This window comes from Aethalodelphis obliquidens, unplaced genomic scaffold (assembly GCF_003676395.1).
Source record: "Aethalodelphis obliquidens isolate GAN/ISIS:26980383/991018 unplaced genomic scaffold, ASM367639v1 scaffold30, whole genome shotgun sequence".
NCBI classification, from domain to species: domain Eukaryota; kingdom Metazoa; phylum Chordata; class Mammalia; order Artiodactyla; family Delphinidae; genus Aethalodelphis; species Aethalodelphis obliquidens.
This window is the reverse complement of record NW_020837974.1, coordinates 17278975-17298180: the sequence shown is the minus strand read 5'-3', so window position 1 is coordinate 17298180 and position 19206 is coordinate 17278975. Positions and strand designations below refer to the sequence as shown.

The window sequence follows — 19206 nt, the reverse complement described above, 5'->3', positions numbered from 1 at the left end:
CCCATTTCACAGATAAATACAGGTTCTGAGAGGTAGAGTGATTTTCCCAAGGTGACTCAACCAGTACGTAGCAGGGTCGGCAGGTGACTTGGAGGCTGGTCCTGCCCTCCACATGCTATCTCCTCATCTTTCCCCTGAAAACACAGCGGATGTGCTGATTCTGAGAGGCAAATCCGTTCTGTGTGTGCGGAGGAGAGGGGAATGAGGAGACTCAGGGAGGCTGAGCCTTGAAGGATGGGTTGAATTTTGACTTGGGGAAAAAAGGGGGAAGGAAGAAACAGGCAGACACACTCCTGGCAGAGGAGCAGGTGAGTAAATGCCTGGAGGGGAACTTAGGATGCAGAGGACCCAGGGCAGGTGGGGCATTAAAAAGTCAGGGGCTGCTCCTGGGAGGACATCTGCTTTCCCCTGGGGGAAAGTGCGGGGGTTTTAGAAGCACATGGTAGAGTGGGGAAAACCTGGCGGGTTCAAAATCCAGCCATGCGGCTTCCTGGCTGGGTGAACTTGGGCAAGTTTCTCTGCTTCTTCTAGCCTCGTGGAGCCTCGGTTCTCTCATCTGTGAAATGGGGAGAATGGCAGCTCCGTCCTTGTAGGGCTGGTTGTGAGGATTCGAGGGAATGAAAATATCAAAGCTGCTGGCTGGGGTCCTGCCCAGGAAGGGAGTCTGCATCATGAGGAGGCTGGAGCCTGTGGAGGCTCCAGAGCCATGGAAGGTGCAGGGACACACTCGGGAACGTGCAGTCGGTCCCACCTCCCTGAGCCGCCTGGGTTCTGGTCCTCCCGGGGCCAGCGCTCAGCATGCAACAGGCGTGTGAAGCTCTCCCATCATCTTCACAACACCAGGTGAGGCTGGTGGCCTCATTCAGCCCATTTCACAGATGAGGAGACTGCCCCTCAGTGAGGAGAAGCTTGCCTCAGGTCAGCTGTGACCATAAGATGCAGAGCTGGGTTTGGAACCCCAGGGTGGCAACCTGCTGGACAGGATAACAAAAAAGCAAGAGTCATAGTCCTGGGGCACCTTCTGAGAGGGGCATTGGATCAAGGGGGCTGGGCAGACCCCAGAGCGGGAGCCCCGATGACCTGTTCCCCATGGTGGGTTCAGCAGAAGCCCTAGTCTTGTCTGCCCCACACCTGGCAGGGAGTCTGGATACTCACATCCCCGCGGTGGAGGAAACTAAGAGCCCTTATGTTAGGACGTGGCCAAGACCCCGGGCCAGGAGAGGCAGGTGAACAAGACAAAGGATGTGCCCCAGATGCTGCAGGCTCCCGCCTGCCCATCAAGGAAGGGAAAGGGGTTGGAGGTGGGGACTGGAGCCCAAAGGGGCTTATAGGCAGAGGAAGGGGGCTTGCTGGAGGAGGGGCCCAGTTTAAGAGAAGATAGAACAAGTAAAGCAGGCCACCAGAAACTTTGGGAGGGACCAGCTTCTCCACAGCATCAGGACCACCCTGGGGCCTGATAAATAAATGAATGAAAGGAAGGAAGGAAGAAAGGGCATCCTTCCTCCCAGCGAGGGGAGCCAGTGCCTTGAGAACCCTGGCAGGCCAGAATGATGGCTCAACTTCTCCACACAGCTGGGAGGTCTCCACAGTCAGCTGGGGAGCCCTGGATCTGGCTCATCACCACACTACCGATTGTGATTTGGGGCTTTGAAAACAGTCAGACCTAGGTTCGAGTACCATCTCCATCACGTAGTACCTGTGTGACCTGGAGTGAGTCACTTAACCTCTCTGAACCTTTGGTTTCCTTATCTGTTATATGGAAATAAGAATGCCTATCTCGGTTTGCTGTGAGGTTTTATTCAATGTGTATTTATTGAGCACTGTCCTAGGTCCTGGGGACTCAGTGGTACACAGACAGAGCCAGTGCCATTTTGAGGGGAAAGAGCTTAGCAGCGGCTCACGAGAAACAGCAGCTACTGTGTTTTATTTTAAATGTCATTGGTAATAGTCGTCTTGTTATTACCCAGGACACTTGGTGTAGCTTCTGGCATATACTCAGCCCTCAACAAGTGATCATTCTGTGATGATTCTACTCCCCCCTTTCTCAGATGGGGAAGCCGAGGCTCTGAGAGGGCTGGGGATTCCTAGGGTCACCCAGGGAGTCATGTACAAGCAGAGGAAAGAAAGCTGTGAAGACAAGGGAACAAACACTTTCTCGCGGGGGGGGTCTTCCCCCCCATCACAGCCCCTTCCTCCCCCGCTTCTCCCCTTCCGTGCCTTCTGCGGCACCCTAGCCCCCAGGGGCAGGGGGAGGGGGGCTGAGAGGAGCCCCCGCTTCATGGCTCACAGGTGGCACCGCCCCCACTTCTCGCCCTGGCGCCCGGCCATAGGGACTTTTTACGACAGCTCAAATGAGAGCTCTGAGTAAACTTGGAACTTCTGAAACAACCTGACAATATTCCCCGGGGTGTGAGCAGAGGTCCCTCTGAGGGCCCCCGATGGCCAGGCCACCTGCAAAAGGGCCCTGGCCTGCGGGTCCTCACAGCCCCCAGGAAGGATCTGGCCACTCATATCGTCCCGAGTGAGGTGGGGCAAGTGCACCAGCCTGGCTCCCTGCTCGGGCCCTGGCCGCTCCTCGCTCTGTGACCCTGGGCAAGGCTCTGGGCCTCTATTTCCTCATGTGCCAAGAGGGCTTGATGATGTAGCCTGGGACGGGGGCCTGCAGGCTTTCTCCAGTATGAACCAGTAACCCCCAGTCTACTTGGGCCAGGGCCAGGGCAGGCTGATGGGGGCATGCTGGGCCAGGATGGGATAAAGGGCAGGTTGCCAGCCCCGCCCCCCACCCCAGCCCCCATCCCCCCCTCATGACCTCAAGCGGCCCTGGTTGAAGCATCCTCTTTTCTCTGCCTTACGGCGAGCCCCTCCTGGTCAGGGGGGCGGGGAAATGGGGCTGGGGTGAGGTGTGGCTACCGGAGCCCAGGGAGGCTGCACAGTCTGGCTGGGGTTGCCCAGCACAGTGAAGGGCAAATAGAGATGGCACAGGAAGGAAGAGTTTGCTGGGAGCAGGGCATGCGCCTCAGCACAGGCTGGAGAAGTTCCTGCAGGGAAAGGCCAGTCAGGCTTGGAGAGGCTGCGTGGACAGGGATTCATGGCCCAGCTGGGAGAGAGAGACGGACTAAAAGTTTCCACAGGCTCAGAGGTGGGACAGGCTGGGCAGGCCTTTCCCCTCACGTTCAGCTCCTGCTGACTAAGCTGTCATCCCAGGGTCTTGGTACACCTGTCCTCAGACACCCCCAACCCGCCCTTTGTCACCGCCCCCCTCCCCAAACTATGTAAAAGGCAACTTGCAATACTCGCACACCTACAGTGTGCCCAGCACCCGCCTTACGCTCCCTCAGCCCAGCCAGGGCCACTGCCCCCATTCTACAAATGAGGAAACTGAGGCCCAGAGAAAAGAAGAGCCCAAGGTCCCATTAGGAGTTAGAGGCAGAGCCTCCTTCTGGATCCAGGGCCACAAGGCTGGTTCTTCCCCAGCCTGAGAGCTCCGCTTTAAGAACTCGCTGTGTGACCCTGGGCAACCCAACGTCCCTCTATGACAATTTCTTGCTGCTAATCTGATGACAACGGTCATGGTCACTCAGACCCTGGGAGCTGAGGGTGTTGCCCCGGGTGGGGGGAAGTTCCTGAGGACAGTGACAAAGTGGATGGAGAAACCAAGACCTCTTGGGGGCTGCCTTGGGGCTTGCTCCTTGTAGGACTGGACACAGCAATTTGTAGCCTCTGTCACTCATTCACCATTCGTCAGCTCCTTGTTAAGTATCTGTTATGTTCCATGCCCTGTTCTCCGCACTAGGGATGCCGCGTGAACAAAATAGGTAAATTTCCCAACCTCTGGGAGCCTATGCTTCAGGATAGAGACAGGTCATAAACACAAAACCAGGAACATTTGCTAAACGAATCCTAATGTTACAGTTGCCAAGAAGGAGACAAACAAAGAGGGGTGTGTGGCACCCAGAACTGCAGGGGAGACGCATTTTAGACAGAGAGGGTTGCCTCTTTAAGGAGGCAACACTGTAGCTGAAACCTGAGGATAAGAAAGTAAAGAAGCAGAGGGGGAAAGTGTTCTAGGTAGAAGGAGTGGCATGTGCACAGGCCCTGAGGTGGGGGGAGAATGTTGGAGCTCTGGAGCTTTTATGCTTATCAAGTGCATACAGATCCTCAGTGCACTGAATTCAAGAAAGAAGAGTCAAAAAGAATAAGATTTATCTTTGGAGTGTACAGTCTACATGGGTTTCAACATTGAGGGTAAGCTTCAAAGTCCATTATGATGGAAAGCATCTTCTTGTGTTTAGTCACTCATGTAACAAATGCTTTGAGCACCTACTGTCTTGTCAGGCTCTGGTTAGCCACTGCCATTCAGCAGTAACCAAGCAACACGTGGTTCCCGCCTAGAAATTGCTCAGAATGTTGCCAAAAACACCATGAGCAGTGTGCTCTGGTGGAAGGACGGACCCCAGAGGAAGGAGTGACTCATGCCTTGGAGAGGCCAAAGAGTTACAAAGGAGATGACATTTGAACTGGCTTTTGAAGCCTGAGTAGGAAGCTGGTAGACAGCCAGGGGAAGCAGACAGTTCCGGTGGCTGAAACAGCACGTGCGAAGGTGTGAGAACCAGATGAATGGGGATGTTGTGAAGATGTCCAGATGTCGGGGATCTGGAGAACCTGGAGTCCGGGATGAAGACTAGGGGCAAAGGGAATGTTGGGGGGCAGATCCTGACATGTTTTGAATGCTGGGCTGAGGAATTTGGGGCTTTCTCTGAAGGGCAGTGGGGAGCCGTGGAGAGACATAGCTGGAATGAGGACTGGGCTGGAGGGGCCACAGCTGGAGGCAGGGAGGTCAGGGAGGAGGGCAGGAGGAGGGCAGGTGAGCAGAAGTCCTTGGAGACCAGGGACAAACTAGGAGCCCTTTCTTCTGTGTTCCCTCTCGGGAAGTCCCTCAGTCTTGACACTTCCCCTTCTGGTGACCTGTTGGGTCTTGTTTCTGGCACCGCTGGGGAGTCCCTCTTCAACAACCTCATGTCTTCTTGGTCCCTATGGAAAACGGGCCATTTTAATTTTACCACGCCCCTCACCGTTCACTCTCAAACCCCAGTCCCCACCTGGGTCACATTGGAAACGATGACCGGCTTAAGGATCTGAATGAGTCCCATTCCTGAATCATCGGTGAGCGAAAGAAGATACAGGGGAACCAAGAACTTGGGTTCTTTCCAGTTTGGGGAGGTAAATAATGCTGCTGTGAGCACTCCAGTACACGTCTGCTTATGTACATGTACGTTTTGCTCTTTGGTGCATAATCTAGAAACGGAATTGTTGGGTCTCCTGTTCAGCAGAAGTTTTCCAAAGTGGTTGTACCAATTTACACTCCTCAGAGAAACTTGAATAGAGATAGAGAGTTTTGATTAGTTCATATCCTTTTTAGCACTGGGAAATTTGTTTTTCATTTTAGTCATTCTGGGCTGATGTGTAGTGCTATCATATTGGGATATAAATTTGCATTTCTTTGATAAGTAATGATTTTAAGCCTTTTTAACATGCTTGTTGGCTGTTTGGATGTCCTCTTTTAGGAAGTGTCTGCTTAAGCTTTTTGTCCATTTAAAAACAAATTGAGTTCTGGGTTATTTATTTATAATTGTTTTGTAGGAGTTCTTTCTATATATGTTGTATATAATTATATACATAGTTTAACATATTATATATTTATATACAATTATATAAAATATATAATTATATGAAGGAAACTATAACAGATATAGATATAATCTCCCATTTCAGTTTCTTTTCCATTCTTGTTTTTCAATTTGTCTTTTTGTTTGTGTCTTTTTTTTTTTTTTTTGCGGTTCGCGGGCCTCTCACTGTTGTGGCCTCTCCCGCTGCAGAGCACAGGCTCCGGACGCGCAGGCTCAGCGGCCATGGCTCACGGGCCCAGCCGCTCTGCGGCATGTGGGATCTTCGCGGACCGGGGCACGAACCCGTGTCCCCTGCATCGGCAGGGGGACTCTCAACCACTGAGCCACCAGGGAAGCCCTGTTTGTGTCTTTTATAAGTGAAAAAATTTCTAAATTCAAAAGGTACTTCCACTGGAGAAAAAAATGGAATTACAGTGTGACCTATTATTGTCTCCTTTTTTGAGAACAATAAAACGTACCCCAGTTTAATGAAGGTAGTTTACTCCATCAATCAAGCTATCTTCATCAACATCTGGCAATTTATCTGACACCTCAGTATATTAATCTGTTATTGCCTGATGCATATTTTTGTAGATTTTAGACTTATGCACAAGGTAATTGTGCAAGTATTTATTCCCCTTTTGATAAGCCATCTGGGAAGATACCAGGACACAAGAGGTAGGATTTGTTTCCCACATATTCTACTTCTCCATACTTAAAAAAATTTTTTTTAAATAAGGAAAATAGTCCATAAATTTTGCAGTGTGGCTTATGACTTCTTAAAATGAAACAAAGTTGGTTCTTCTTAAAATAGAGGTCAAAATTAGTATTAGTATTCAGTATCAACATATGAATGTTGATACTGAATCACGTATCAGTTGATTTCTACAAAGTTACTTAATTTACATTCTACTTTGTAAAGGTAAATTTGTCAGAATCATACATTGCTATGTAAAATTAATATCCTCTCTATAATTGATAGTTTATTTTATGATTTAAAATTCTCCCTAGTTTCAGTGATGGTGATATAAAGTTCAAAGTGAGTATTTTAATAAGCTGTGTCATTGCTTTTAGAGAAAATGCATTGTATTCAAGTTGCAATATATTTTAGTTTCTGCAGCATTACTCAGTCTTTATAAAATTGCTGAAAACATGTTTTTGTGTACTTTTGACATACTCTTTGAATGAAAAGACATAGGCAAAGCTAGAATAAATGCAATACTCAGTGTTGGTGTAACATTATGATTTATGGAGTAATAGTCTGTTCATGAAATTTAACTACACTGAACAAGACTCTCATTGCAAGTACATACATTAAAAAAATTTTTTTTGCTGCTTTTTTGTTGTTGTTTTTGCTCAGTAATGCACCACATTTTTTTTTCTTTTTACCTTTTGACCCCCTTCACCTACTCCTCCCACCTCCCACTCCTTTCTTCTGGCAACCATCAACCTGTTCTCTGTATCTATGAACTTATTTATTATTATTATTTTTGGATTCTACATATAAGAGAGATCATACAGTGTTTATCTTTCTCTGTCTGGCTTATTTCCCTTAGCATAATACCCTCGAAGTTCATCCATGTTGTTGTAAATGGCAAGATTTCATTATTTTTCATGGCTGAATAATATTCCATTGTATGTCTATTCCACATCATCTTCATCCATTCATCTATTGAAGGACACTTAGGTTGTTTCCATATCTTGATTATTGTAAATAATACTGTAATGAACATAGAGGCGCAGATATATTTTTGAGATACTGATTTCATTTCCTTTGGGTATATACCCAGAAATGGAATTTCTGGATCATGTGGTAGTTCTATTTTTAATCTTTTGGGGGACCTCCATACTGTTTTCCATAGTGGCTGCACCAAATACATTTCCACCAACAGTGCACAAGTGGTCCCTTTTCTTCATATCCTTACCAATACTAGTTATTTCTTGTCTTTTTGATAATAGCCATTCTAACAAGTGTCAGGTGAAATCTCATTGTGATTTTGATTTGCATTTCCCTGATGATTAATGATGTTGAGCGTTTTTTTCATGTACCTATTGTCTGTATGTTCTCCTTGGAAAAATGTCTATTCAGATCTTCTGCTCATTTTAAAATCAGATTGTATGAGCTCTTTATATATTTGGCATATTAGTCCCTTATCTGATATATAATTTTCAAATATTTTCTCCCACTCAGTAGGTTGCCTTTTCATGTTGTTGATGGTTTTCTTTGCAATGCAGAAGCTTTTTACTATGATGTAGTCCCACTTCCCTATCTTTGCTTTTGTTGCTTTTGCAGTCCACTTAGAGCCTACTTATTTCTTCATAATTCAGTCTTGGCAGGTTTTTAGGAATTTATCCATTTCTTCTACATTATCAAATTTGTTGCTGTATGATTATTCATAGTTGTATCTTATAATCAATTTTACTTCTGTGGCATCAGTTGTAATGTCTCATCTTTCTTTTCTGATTTTAGTTATTTGAATCCTCTCTTTCTTAGTCTAGCTAAAGGTTTGTCAACTTTGTTGATCTTTAGAAATATATTTTTTATATTAGTCTCAAATTCAGTGCCCTTGTTTAACAGTTATTATCTAACAGTTTATCTGTTAAGTATCTGGACTTTTAAAGATAATATCATTCCAATCCTTATAGTTTTCTAATATTTATAAATTTATTTATTTTTCTTGCCTTATTGCATTGACTAGGACCTCCAGTACAAGACATTCTTACATTTGTCCTGCCCTAGAGGATAAAGTGTTCAATATTTGACCATTAGGGATGTTAGTTGTATATAGTGTGTGTGTGCACGTGTGTGCATGCGTGTGTGCTCCCTATCAGATTAAGAGTGCTCCTTCTATTCCTGGTTTCCTGAGAGTGTTTTAAAAATCATGAATGAGTGTTGCAAATTATTAAATGTCGTATTAAAAGTTATTAAATTATCGTATAAAATTTCTTCTTTATTCTGTTTATGTGGTGAAATAGATCACTGACTTTCAAATGTCAAACTACCCTTGTATTCTTGGAATAAACCTCATGTGATAAGGCTATATAATTTACTTCTGTATATATCATCAGATTTGATTTGTTAATATTTTGTTTACAATTTTTGTAAGTATATTTATGAGATTAAACTATAATTTCACTTTATTTTAATGCAAAGTGTTGGTTTCAAGGTTATGTCTTTAATTTCAGTGATTAGTTCATACATTTAATAAAAATACTGAGGTGTTTGGGATTAAGTGTAACTTCTTACTATTTGTTTTCCTTTTGTCCTATCTATTCTTTGTTCCTTTTCCTTCTTTGTTCCATTTCTTAGATGAATAAAGTTTTAAAAATTATTAATCTCTGTTTCCTATTAGTTTGTTATATTTTCTTTTGTAGCTCTTTTAGTGTTTTTCTTAGCGATTACAGCATGCGTAATTGATTTTTTCTTTTGGAGTCTACCTTTATATTAGTATTTTTATCACTTCCCAGACAATACAGTGACCTTTAACTTTATTCACCCCTTCTTATCTTTGGGGTATCATGGTAATGTATTTTAATTCTGCATATTGTTTAAACTTCATAAGATATGATCATTATTATTTTCAGCAATCAGTATTATTTATATTTATAATATTCTATTGCTCTTCATTCTTTCCTACAGTAAATTGCTTCCCATCTGAGATTATTTTCCTTTTGCCCCCAAAATTCACTTTAATATGTCTTTTGATGCAGGTCTACAGGTGACAAATCCTCTCAGCTTTTTTTTTTTTTTTTTTGGTATAAAAAATAAAGATTTATTTTGCCTTCATTTAAAAAAAATTGTAATTAAGATCCAATTCACATACCATAAAATTCACTCTTTTGAGGTATACAATTAAGTAGTTTTTAGTATACTTATAAATTTGTGCAATCATCACTACTATCTAACTGCAGAACACTTTTATTGCTCCAAAAATATCCTATACCCATTAGCAGTCACTCCCTATTCCCCCTCCCTCCAACGCTCTAGCCCTTGACAACCACTAATCTACTAACTGTCTATGGATTTGCCTGTTCTGGGCACTTCATATAAACAGAATCACACAATATGTGCCTTTCTGTGTCTGGCTTCTTTACTTTGGATAAATTTTCAAGGTTCATCCATGTTGCAGCATGTATCAGTAATTGATTCATTTTTATGGTGGAATAATATTCCATTGTATGCATAGTCTACATTTTGTTTGTCTATTCATCAGCTAATGGACCTTTGAGTTGCTTCCAGTTTAGAGTTATTATAGGTAATGCTGCTATGAACATTTGTGTAGAAGGGTCTTTTTGTGAACATATGTTTTCAATTCTTTTCGCTATATACCTAGGAGTCAAATTGCTTGGTCATACTATATTAACTTTTTGAGAAACTGTAAAACTGTTTTGCATAGTGGCTGCACCATTTTACATTCCCGTCAGCAATGTATAAGGGTTCCACCCTTATACCCTCACCCACATTTTTTATTTTCCATTTTTAAAAATAGTGGGTGTGAGGTGGTGTCACTCCATGGTCCTTATTTGCATTTCCCTAATGACTAATGATGATAAGCATCTTTTCATGTGTTTATTGGTCACTAGTATATCTCATTGGAAAAATGTCTATTCAGATCTTTTGCACAGTTTAAAATTGGGTTGTCTTTTAGATCTTGAGGGTTCTTTATGTATTCTGAACACTAACAAATATATGGTTTGCAAATATTTTTCCCATTCTTTATATTGTCTTTTCACTTTCTTGATAGTGTCTTTTGAAGCACAAAAGTTTTAAAATTTGAAATAGTTCAATATATCTGTTTTCCTTTGGTTGCTTGTGCTTTTGGTTTCATGTCTAAGAAACTACTGTCTAATACAAGGTTCTGAAGTTTTACACCTGTATTTTATTTTAAGAGTTTAATACTTCTTCCTCTTCGTACTGGGTCTTTGATCCGTTTTGAGTTGATTTTTGTATATGGTGTGAAATAGGAGTCCAGTTTCATTCTATTTCATGTGGATACCCAGTTGTATGAGCACCATTTATTTTATTTTATTTTATTTTATTTATTTATTTTAATTTTTTAATTATTTTATTTTATTTTTGGCTGCGTTGGGTCTTCGTTGCTGTGCGCAGACTTTCTCTAGTTTCGGCGAGTGGGGGCTACTCTTCGTTGTGGTGTGCAGGCTTTTCATTGCGGTGGCTTCTCTTGAGCACAGACTCTAGGCGTGCGGGCTTCAGTAGTTGCAGCATGCGGGCTCAGTAGTTGCGGCGTATGGACTCAGTAGTTGTGGCGCACAGGCTTCAGCAGTTGTGGCGCGTGGGCTCTAGAGTGCAGGCTCAGTAATTGTGGCGCACAGTTGCTCCGTGGCATGTGAGATCGTCCCGGACCGGGGCACGAACCCGTGTCCCCTGCATCGGCAGGCGGACTCCCAACCACTGCACCACCAGGGAAGCCCCCCCACCATTTATTTTAAAGACTATTCTTTTCCCCCAGTGAATTGTCTTGGCACCCTTGTCAAACATCGATTGAATGTAAATGTATGACCTTTTTTCTGGACTCTCAGTTTTATTCCATTGATCTATATGTGTATAAATAAGCCAGTACCACCCTGTGTAGATTAATGTAGCTTTGTAGTAAGCTTTGAAATAGAGAAGTCTGAGTCCTCTAACTTTGTTCATCTTTTTCAAGATCATTTTGTTTGTTCTGGCCACTTATATCTCCATATGAATTTTAGGATCAGCTTGTCAATTTCTGCAAAAGAGCCAGCTGGGATTTTGATAGGGATTACTTTGACTCTGTAGATCATTTGGGGGGAGTTATCTTAGCAATATTAAGTCTTCCAATCCATAAACATGGGATATCCTTCCATTTATTTAGATCTTCCATTATTCTTTCAACAATGTTTCGTACAATAGTTTTTAGTGTACCAGTCTAGCACTCCTTTAGTTAAATTTCTATTTTATTCTTTTTGATGTTATTGTAAATGAAATCACTTTTAAAATTTCATTTTCAGATTGTTCATTCCTAGTTTATTAAAATACAGTTGATTTTGTATATTGATCTTGTCTCCTGTAATCCTGCTAAATTCACTAATTAGTCCTAATGGTTTTTGTTTGGTTGTTTGCTTTGTTTCATTTTATTTTCTTGGTGTGGATTCTTTAGGATGCTGTATATACAAGAGCATATCATCTGCAAACAGAAATACTTCACTTCTTTCTTTCCATTCTGGATGCCTTTTATTTCTTTTTCTTGCCTAATTGCCTTGGCTAGAACCAAGGCGTTCAGTACAATGAGAGTGGACATCCTTGTTTATTAAAAGTCATGAGAGTGGACATCCTTGTCTTGTTTCTGATCTTAGAGGGAAAGCTTTCAATTTTTCATCATTAAGTATGATATCAACTGTGGGATTTTAGTAGATTCCTTTATCGTATTGAGCGTCCCTACTTTTTCTGATGATATTTTTGCTGGATATAACATTCTAAGTTGGATTTTAAGTATATCTTTGTCTTTAATTTTTAAAACAGTTTTTCTATGATGTGCCTAGATGTGGTTTTCTTTGTATTTGTTTTAGGGTGGCGGGGGAGGGGTGGTTGTAGAACTAGAATCTGTAGCTTAAGGTTTCTTGTTAGTTTTGAAAAATTCTTAACCAGTATCTCTATTATTGCTTCTGAGTTATCCTCTCTCCTCTTTTTCTTGACTCCAAATACATTTATGTTAGACCTTTTCACAAGGTCTCATGTGTCTCTTTTGCTCTTTTCTGTATTTTTAAACATTTTTTCTCTGCGTGCTTCAATCTTCATTTTCTACCAATCTTTCAGTTCACCAATCCTATCTTCTGATTTTCTAATCTGTTCCTTTATCCATCTATTAAGTTCTTATAAATTTCAATTCTTGCATTTTTCAGCTCTAGAGTTTCTACTTTTAAACAGATGCCATATTTCTGGTGGAATTCTTGAACATACTGATCATAGTTATTTTAAATCCTATCTCATAAGGCCATTTTCTGAATCACTTATGGGTCTGTTTCTGGTTTTGCTTTGGTTGTATCTTCTTGGCTTTTGGTCATTTGGTACTGTTTTCTAGTTTGTCTTATCAATTTAATTCAATGCTGGACATTGTGTATGGGAAGTATGGAGGCTTTAGATTAAGCTAAGTTTTTCCAGATAGGTTTTAATTTTTTTTTCTAGTAGACATATGGCATGTAGGCAGATCATCTTGATGCAGTGAAGATTGAACTATTTCTGATTTTTCTTATTCCCAAGACATAGCCTTTCCTGAATAACTGGGTATTTATCAGGGCCCATTTTTCTTAGACTCTGATTCTTTCCTTAGCATTGTGAAACTGACAAAATCTCTTCTTAGCGTTTTAGCCTGTTACCAGATGCTTTCTGCTAGGTTTCCTGGAATGTAACTCATCTGCAGTGACTTGGCAAATTATTTGAGGGGACATTGCATGCAGAATTTCAACACATTTTCCTTCTCTCTGGCACCCTGGCCTCTCAAGTACTATCTAACTTGGTTGCTTTCTCATGCTTTCTAGTGGGTTTTTTTTCTCCTCTTGTAGTTGTTCTTAGTAAGAGGGTTACTCAGATACCAGCTCCATCATGGCCAGAAGTGGCCACATTTTATTTTATAAATCCAAGATTCACTTACGTTTAAAATGTTATGAAATAGTTTGAACATACAAAAAGGTATAAAGAAAAACATAATCAACACCCATGGTAGCTTCACTCAGTTTTACCAAACTGTTGAGACCCCTGGAGACCCTCACTTCATCACATCCCCTCCTTATCTACGCTATTCAGGATTTGATGTTTTTCATTCCCTTGGATTTCTCTTTATATTCAGGACACATGTATATTCACCCAAACAATATATAGAGCTGCTTTACATGGTGTTAAGTGTTACACAGATGGTGTTATTATGCCTGTGTTCTTTTCTAATCTTTCTTTTGCTTCAGAAAGAGTCATTTGCTTCGTGGGTTTTTTGGTTGGTTTTTTGGTTGTTGTTGTTGCTTTTCTGTAAGAGTCATTTGCTTTGTTGTGTGAAGCTATGATTCATTTTCACATTGAGTGATTACACCATAGTTTATCGTTCCATTCTCTTGCTTATGTATATTTAGGTTGTTTCCAGTTTTTCAATATTAAAATCAATGCCACTATAAACATTTCTGCCTATGCTTCTTGTACACACGTGCCAGTGTTTCCTTGGTAGTGTACCTCACAGTGGAATTGCTGGGTCTTAGGGTAAACACTTGTTCAAGTTTATTAGACCATGCCAAACTATTTTCCAGACTAATTGTATTAATTTACATCTCCACTAGCTGTAAATGAGAGTTCCCATTACGTTGTGTCCTCAGCAACATGTGATGTTGTCAGATCTTTAGTTTTTACTAATCTGATAAAATTTAAATGGCATGTTATTGTGGTTTTCATTTGCATTTCTCTGTTGACTGTGAAGTTAAGCACTTTGTATTCTCCATAGTACCTGCTTCCGTTTGACTTCCTCCCCCCAATCTTCTCCACATCCCCAGACTCTCCTGAAATTTGGCCAACTTTTAGTCTGAAGGACCACAACCTCAGAAATCATTTCTAGGCACTGGAGCCTGGTGGATAAGCACCAATTTAGGGCTCCATCCCATCCAGGACTGCGCTGGAATGCTTCACATGCAATAATGCATTTAGTGCCTACAACAAAGATAAGAAAACAGAGAATCAGAGAGGTCAGGAACTTGCCCAAGGTCACACAGCTGGCACCTGGCAGACTCCAAGCCAGGTGTTCTTCACTGCTCTGTAGGAGGCTGCAAGGCACCCTCTGTCCTTCACTCAGGAAGCACACCTGCTGGTCTGGGTGCATGTGGGGAGTAAATTGCTATTGCCCTCAGGAGTCAGCTGAGTGGGAAGCCCCATAAGGGGTGGATTCAGGGCAGGGAGGGTAGTGGGACCGGGAGGTGTTCCTACTTGGTGCTGTGGAAACAGGAGAAGACGTCATCATTCAAGGCTGATGTTTCCCAGAATTGAGTGGCTTGTTTAAGATGGTGTTAAATATCCCTGGACCCCCTAGTGAGAGAGTGAGACCTTTTTCAAATTTCTTTCTATCCTCTGATGAGGGAGTGGGTGAGAATCTCAGCTTGATGCTAGTATGTCTTCAACACCTCTCTAATACTCTTTAATCTCCCTTTTTAAACAAAGGCAAACTAGATCTCCAACTCATCAGAGTCTTTTTTTTAAAAAATAAATTTATTTATTTATTTTTGGCTGCATTGGGTCTTCGTTGCTGTGTGCGGGCTTTCTCTAGTTGTGGCGAGGGGGGGCTACTCTTCGTTGCGGTGCGCGGGCTTCTCATTGCAGTGGCTTCTCTTGTTGCGGAGCACAGGCTCTAGGCGCACGGGCTTCAGTAGTTGTGGCATGCGGGCTCAGTAGTTGTGGCACACGGGCTTAGTTGCTCCGCAGCACGTTGGATCTTCCGGAACCAGGGCTCGAACCAGTGTCCCCTGCATTGGCAGGCGGATTCTTAACCACTGAGCCACCAGGGAAGCCCCATCAGAGTCTTAAGCAGGGAATAGTATCTCACTAAAATTCAATTACTGTCTTTTGTTTTCCTTGTATTTAGTTTTTACATTTCACTGCATTTTGTTTTATGGTAAGTTGATTGCTTTGTTTAAGAAACACTTATATAACATCTGCTATATGCCAGGCACTGTTTCAAATGCTTTACAATCATTGACTGGGGAATGATACACAGCTATGGGGAAAAAATACACAACTATGTGCATTATTGCTTAGGTTGAAGTTGGAGTTAAATTTTTAATAGGGTCTGTTTATAGAAAATATATTAAATAAATAATAGTACACATGATCTACAAATATGGCCAACTTTTGGAAAATGAGACATTTGGGGACCTCTTGGGTAGATCACTCAGGGAGTCCGTCCATTCTGATGCTTTAAAAGCCTGTATCCATCACTGTTTCTTGAGTGTTTGTGTGCCAGGGGCTATGCCAGGGGCCCAGTGATTCTATAAATGGAGGCTTTGAATCCTCACCAGAATCCTGGAAGCAGGCTTTACCGTCTTTCCTTCTAAGGCTCAGGGAGGGGAAGTGACCAGCCGAGAGCCACACAGCTGAACCTGTCCGTGCCCTGCACCACTGCCTGCCTGGTGACCTGTTTGGGAGCTCAGAGGAAGCTCCCAGCGGGGCCAGAGTAGGCTCTGGGGGAAGCCGGGTTCAGGGATGGTGTCCGGAAGAAGCCATGTGTGTGACCTGGTCCCTGCACGGGTCAGCCCTCTGAGCTCCTGTTCCAGCTACACACCTGTCCATGGGATCTATCTAGGTAGGGTTCTTGGGACCCACTGGCTTCTGGCTGGTACCTCCCCAAGTAGACACAGAGCTGGGGGTGCAATGGACAAAGTACCAGCAAGAGCCTGGCATTGCCAGCCTGGTGGGTTGTTCTTCTGCCCAAGGTACCAAAGTCCGCTCTTCCTGGACAGGCTGGCTCTGGTCTCCAAAGAGGTCTCTTCTTCATCTCATGCAGATCAGGGTGTCCAGGGCACCTTCGTATGGTCAAGCTGGGTTCCCCCATGCTTGCTGGTGGGCTAACCCGGGGGAGCTCTGTATTTGGGTAGGAACCCTCGCTATTGGGCTAAACTTATCTTAGGTATGCAGGAACTGTCTCCTTTGTGGGCTAATCTTGGATTTGCTACTCATTAAGAAGCCAATTAATTGGGCTAACATCAACATGGGGGTTTTGTAAGAAAGAGGACGCAAGATCTCTGCCCGCCAAGCCCCTTTCCCCTCCCTGCCTCCCTCTTTCTTATCTAGATGGATAAACGTGCACACGTCGTGCTACATCAACAGGCTTAGCAGGGGGGGACCAGCAGCGAGCTCTTCCCCCTTTTCATCCTCCTCATTTGTGATGGTGCTGGGGGCCCAGGCAGAAGCGGGGAGAAGCGGGTAGGGATCCAGGGGGCAAAGAAGCCACTTCTAAGGGACAGGAATCCTTGGGGGAAGCCACGGGCTCCTCAAACTCTTGTTTCTCAGAAGCAAATCCAAGAAACTGAGGCAAGTCTTCCAAAGGAGGGATGGGGACCAGAGGATGTTCAGGGCCCCTTGGTCCCCAGGCCCCAGGCCCACCCTCTCCCTGTGTGTCTCTTCCAGGCTCCGGCGGGCAGCATGCTCTGCGGCTGGGCTGCCCCTCTGCTCCTGCTGATGCTCCAGGGGGGTAAGTAGTTGCCCCGTGGTATGTGGGTGGAGAGCGGCCGGGCTGGCCTTGTGGGCTCCAGGGCAGGGTAGAGGCCACAGGGTCAGAGTCTGTGGCATCTGTCCACTTGCGGCCGGCGCAAGTCCAGTAGCCATCTCTGCATTAGCTAGAGCCCATCCCACCAGAGAGCTCCACTGTCCAGAAGTGAGTCCCGGTCTCCACGTCTCGCTGGCCAGGGAAGCGGGGCGGGAGGATGAGGGACTTCATCCTTCTTCTCTCTGCCTTGGCTGGCTCCCAGTTCTCAGCGTGAGGAAGTCCTGCCTGTGATCTAACCACAGTTTCTCCTCATCTCCTAGGAGATGTTTCTCAACAATCACTGGATCCACTGCCAGCACACATATTCCCTGGGTGGGGAGAGTGGCTGTGGAGACAAAAGCAGCCAAAGCCTTAGAAGGAAGCCCCGGAGGAGCAGGAGATGTTGCAGTCAGAGGGAGAGATGTTCGAGACCCGAGCAGGGAAAGGCCAGGTGTTAGACTTGGGGGCGCAGTCAGGGCTGAGAGATCCAGGAAGCCTTCCCAGAGGAGGTGGGACACAGCACACAGGCTCGAATGGGAGCTGGCCTGGGGACAGGGGTGCCCTCAGCCGCCGCTGTGCTGACTCATAAGCATTTCACGCCGGTTTTTACCGAAAGACCCAAAGCCTCAAATAGCTCCATCAGGAAACAGATGTCAGTCTCCTTTATTTTCCCTTTCTGAGCGGTCAGAATCCTGTCCTAGCCTCTAAAGGGCCTTTGGGTCACCCGCTGCCTCTCCCCACCCCGTGAGCACAAATAACAAGCCCCTGCTGTGTCCCGGGGGCCGAGCATCCTCATTCCCTTCTGCCGACAGCCTGTGAGGCTCAGAGAGGGTGAGAGGCGGGTCCACGGCCACACAGCCGGGCAGTGGCAGAGCTGGGACGGGTTCCCAAATCTGCCTGATTCCCGTGGTCTTAACTGCTTTTATTGGGTGAGTGCCACACGCAGGCCGCCTGGGCTGCCCTGGCGTGATATCATCTAAATACCTCCCCACCCCGTCCGAGGGGCCAGTGTCTCCAGCTTACAAATAGCGACTCAGAGCGCTTGCGAGTCACGTGTGCACTTTTCACGGCTCCCACTGCCTCCCACACACTGTGATAGCCCTGGGCGGGGTGGGGGTGGCCCGGGGGCTCTCTGCGCAGGGCTCAGGGTAGTGACCGGTGACAGGGTTTTTACTCCCTCTGGTCCCTGATGCCACGTCCACACTAGTTCAGGGACTACTGTCCCCTCTCCAATGTTTCATTACAAGTTCGGGACAAACCCTGTCCCTTGGTGGCCTTGAGTCTACGTAGGAAAGGCAGCTCCTCTCCAAGTTCTGGAGCCCTGAAAGAGAACGACTAGGATATGATGAACTCAGAGAGGACACAGCCACCTGGGTTTTGGTCCTACCAAAATCAGTCCTCTTTTCTCCGCAAAGTATCTGAACGGGCCGCTCTGTGTCCACCGACAGGCCCCGTGCTCCTCCCCGAGGGAGACTTCCTCCTCCAACAGGGTTCCTTTCCACATCTCAGATCCCTTGGTAGTGGCTGTCTGGAGCCGCTCAACTGTGTTGAGAAGGAGTCTGAGGCCACACCCAAGGGAGTGAGGGCCATGATCGATTAGCGGTGTCCGCCATGTGTGTGGAGGTGAAGAACTAGCACAGATTAGATTTTGCCTTTCCTGGGTCTCCTGAGCCCAGACCAAGAGCGAGACAAGAGGTGTAGCCCAGTCTCAGAGCTTCAGTTTTCTCATTTGTTAAATGTGATGGGAGGAGACATAAAGGACGTTTCCAGTGACAGTGTTCTTGACTACAAATCCAGCTTCTGACCTAGATGGAGACCCAGGAGGAATGTACTGCTAACCCCTGGGTCTTCATTAGTCAAGGAAAAATAGGAAAAAGCCACTAAGAATGAATCCATTTAAAAGGGGAACAAATTTCTGGTAAATAGTGGGGGGTGGAGGCAGGGGGAATAGCAGCGTTGGCACTTGATCTTACAAAACAAAACTAAACTAAAACTTATTAACTGGATTTTGTCAAACATTTTTAGAACAAAGTAAAGCAATTAACGATGGAGTTGGGAGAGTATTAAATCTTGCAATAAAATTGCCTGAGGGGGACCATACCTGTATCACTTGGTTGGTGGTGGTGGTGATGGTTTGGGCAGTAGGATAATACAGACATCTTGGCAAAAGTATCCAAGGGCTTCTCAGTTTTCTGAAGGTTTCTTGCTCCCTCGAAGCACTGCCAGGTCACCGAGGTCCATGTCCTGTCTTGGACCAGCTGCGGGGAACAGAGGGAGCATGTGTCTCTCAC

General features: G+C 44.7%; 1 protein-coding gene across 1 annotated transcript in view; it reads left to right on the top strand.

Moving 5' to 3' along the window:
* The window catches only part of IL21R (interleukin 21 receptor), a 43780-nt gene that overhangs the window by 10997 nt on the left and 13577 nt on the right, over window positions 1-19206 (top strand). The window contains exon 3 of the mRNA XM_027126561.1: window positions 16798-16861. Coding sequence (XP_026982362.1) covers window positions 16813-16861 — 49 coding nt within the window. The 5' untranslated portion in view covers window positions 16798-16812. The remainder of the gene's footprint in view (window positions 1-16797; window positions 16862-19206) is intronic.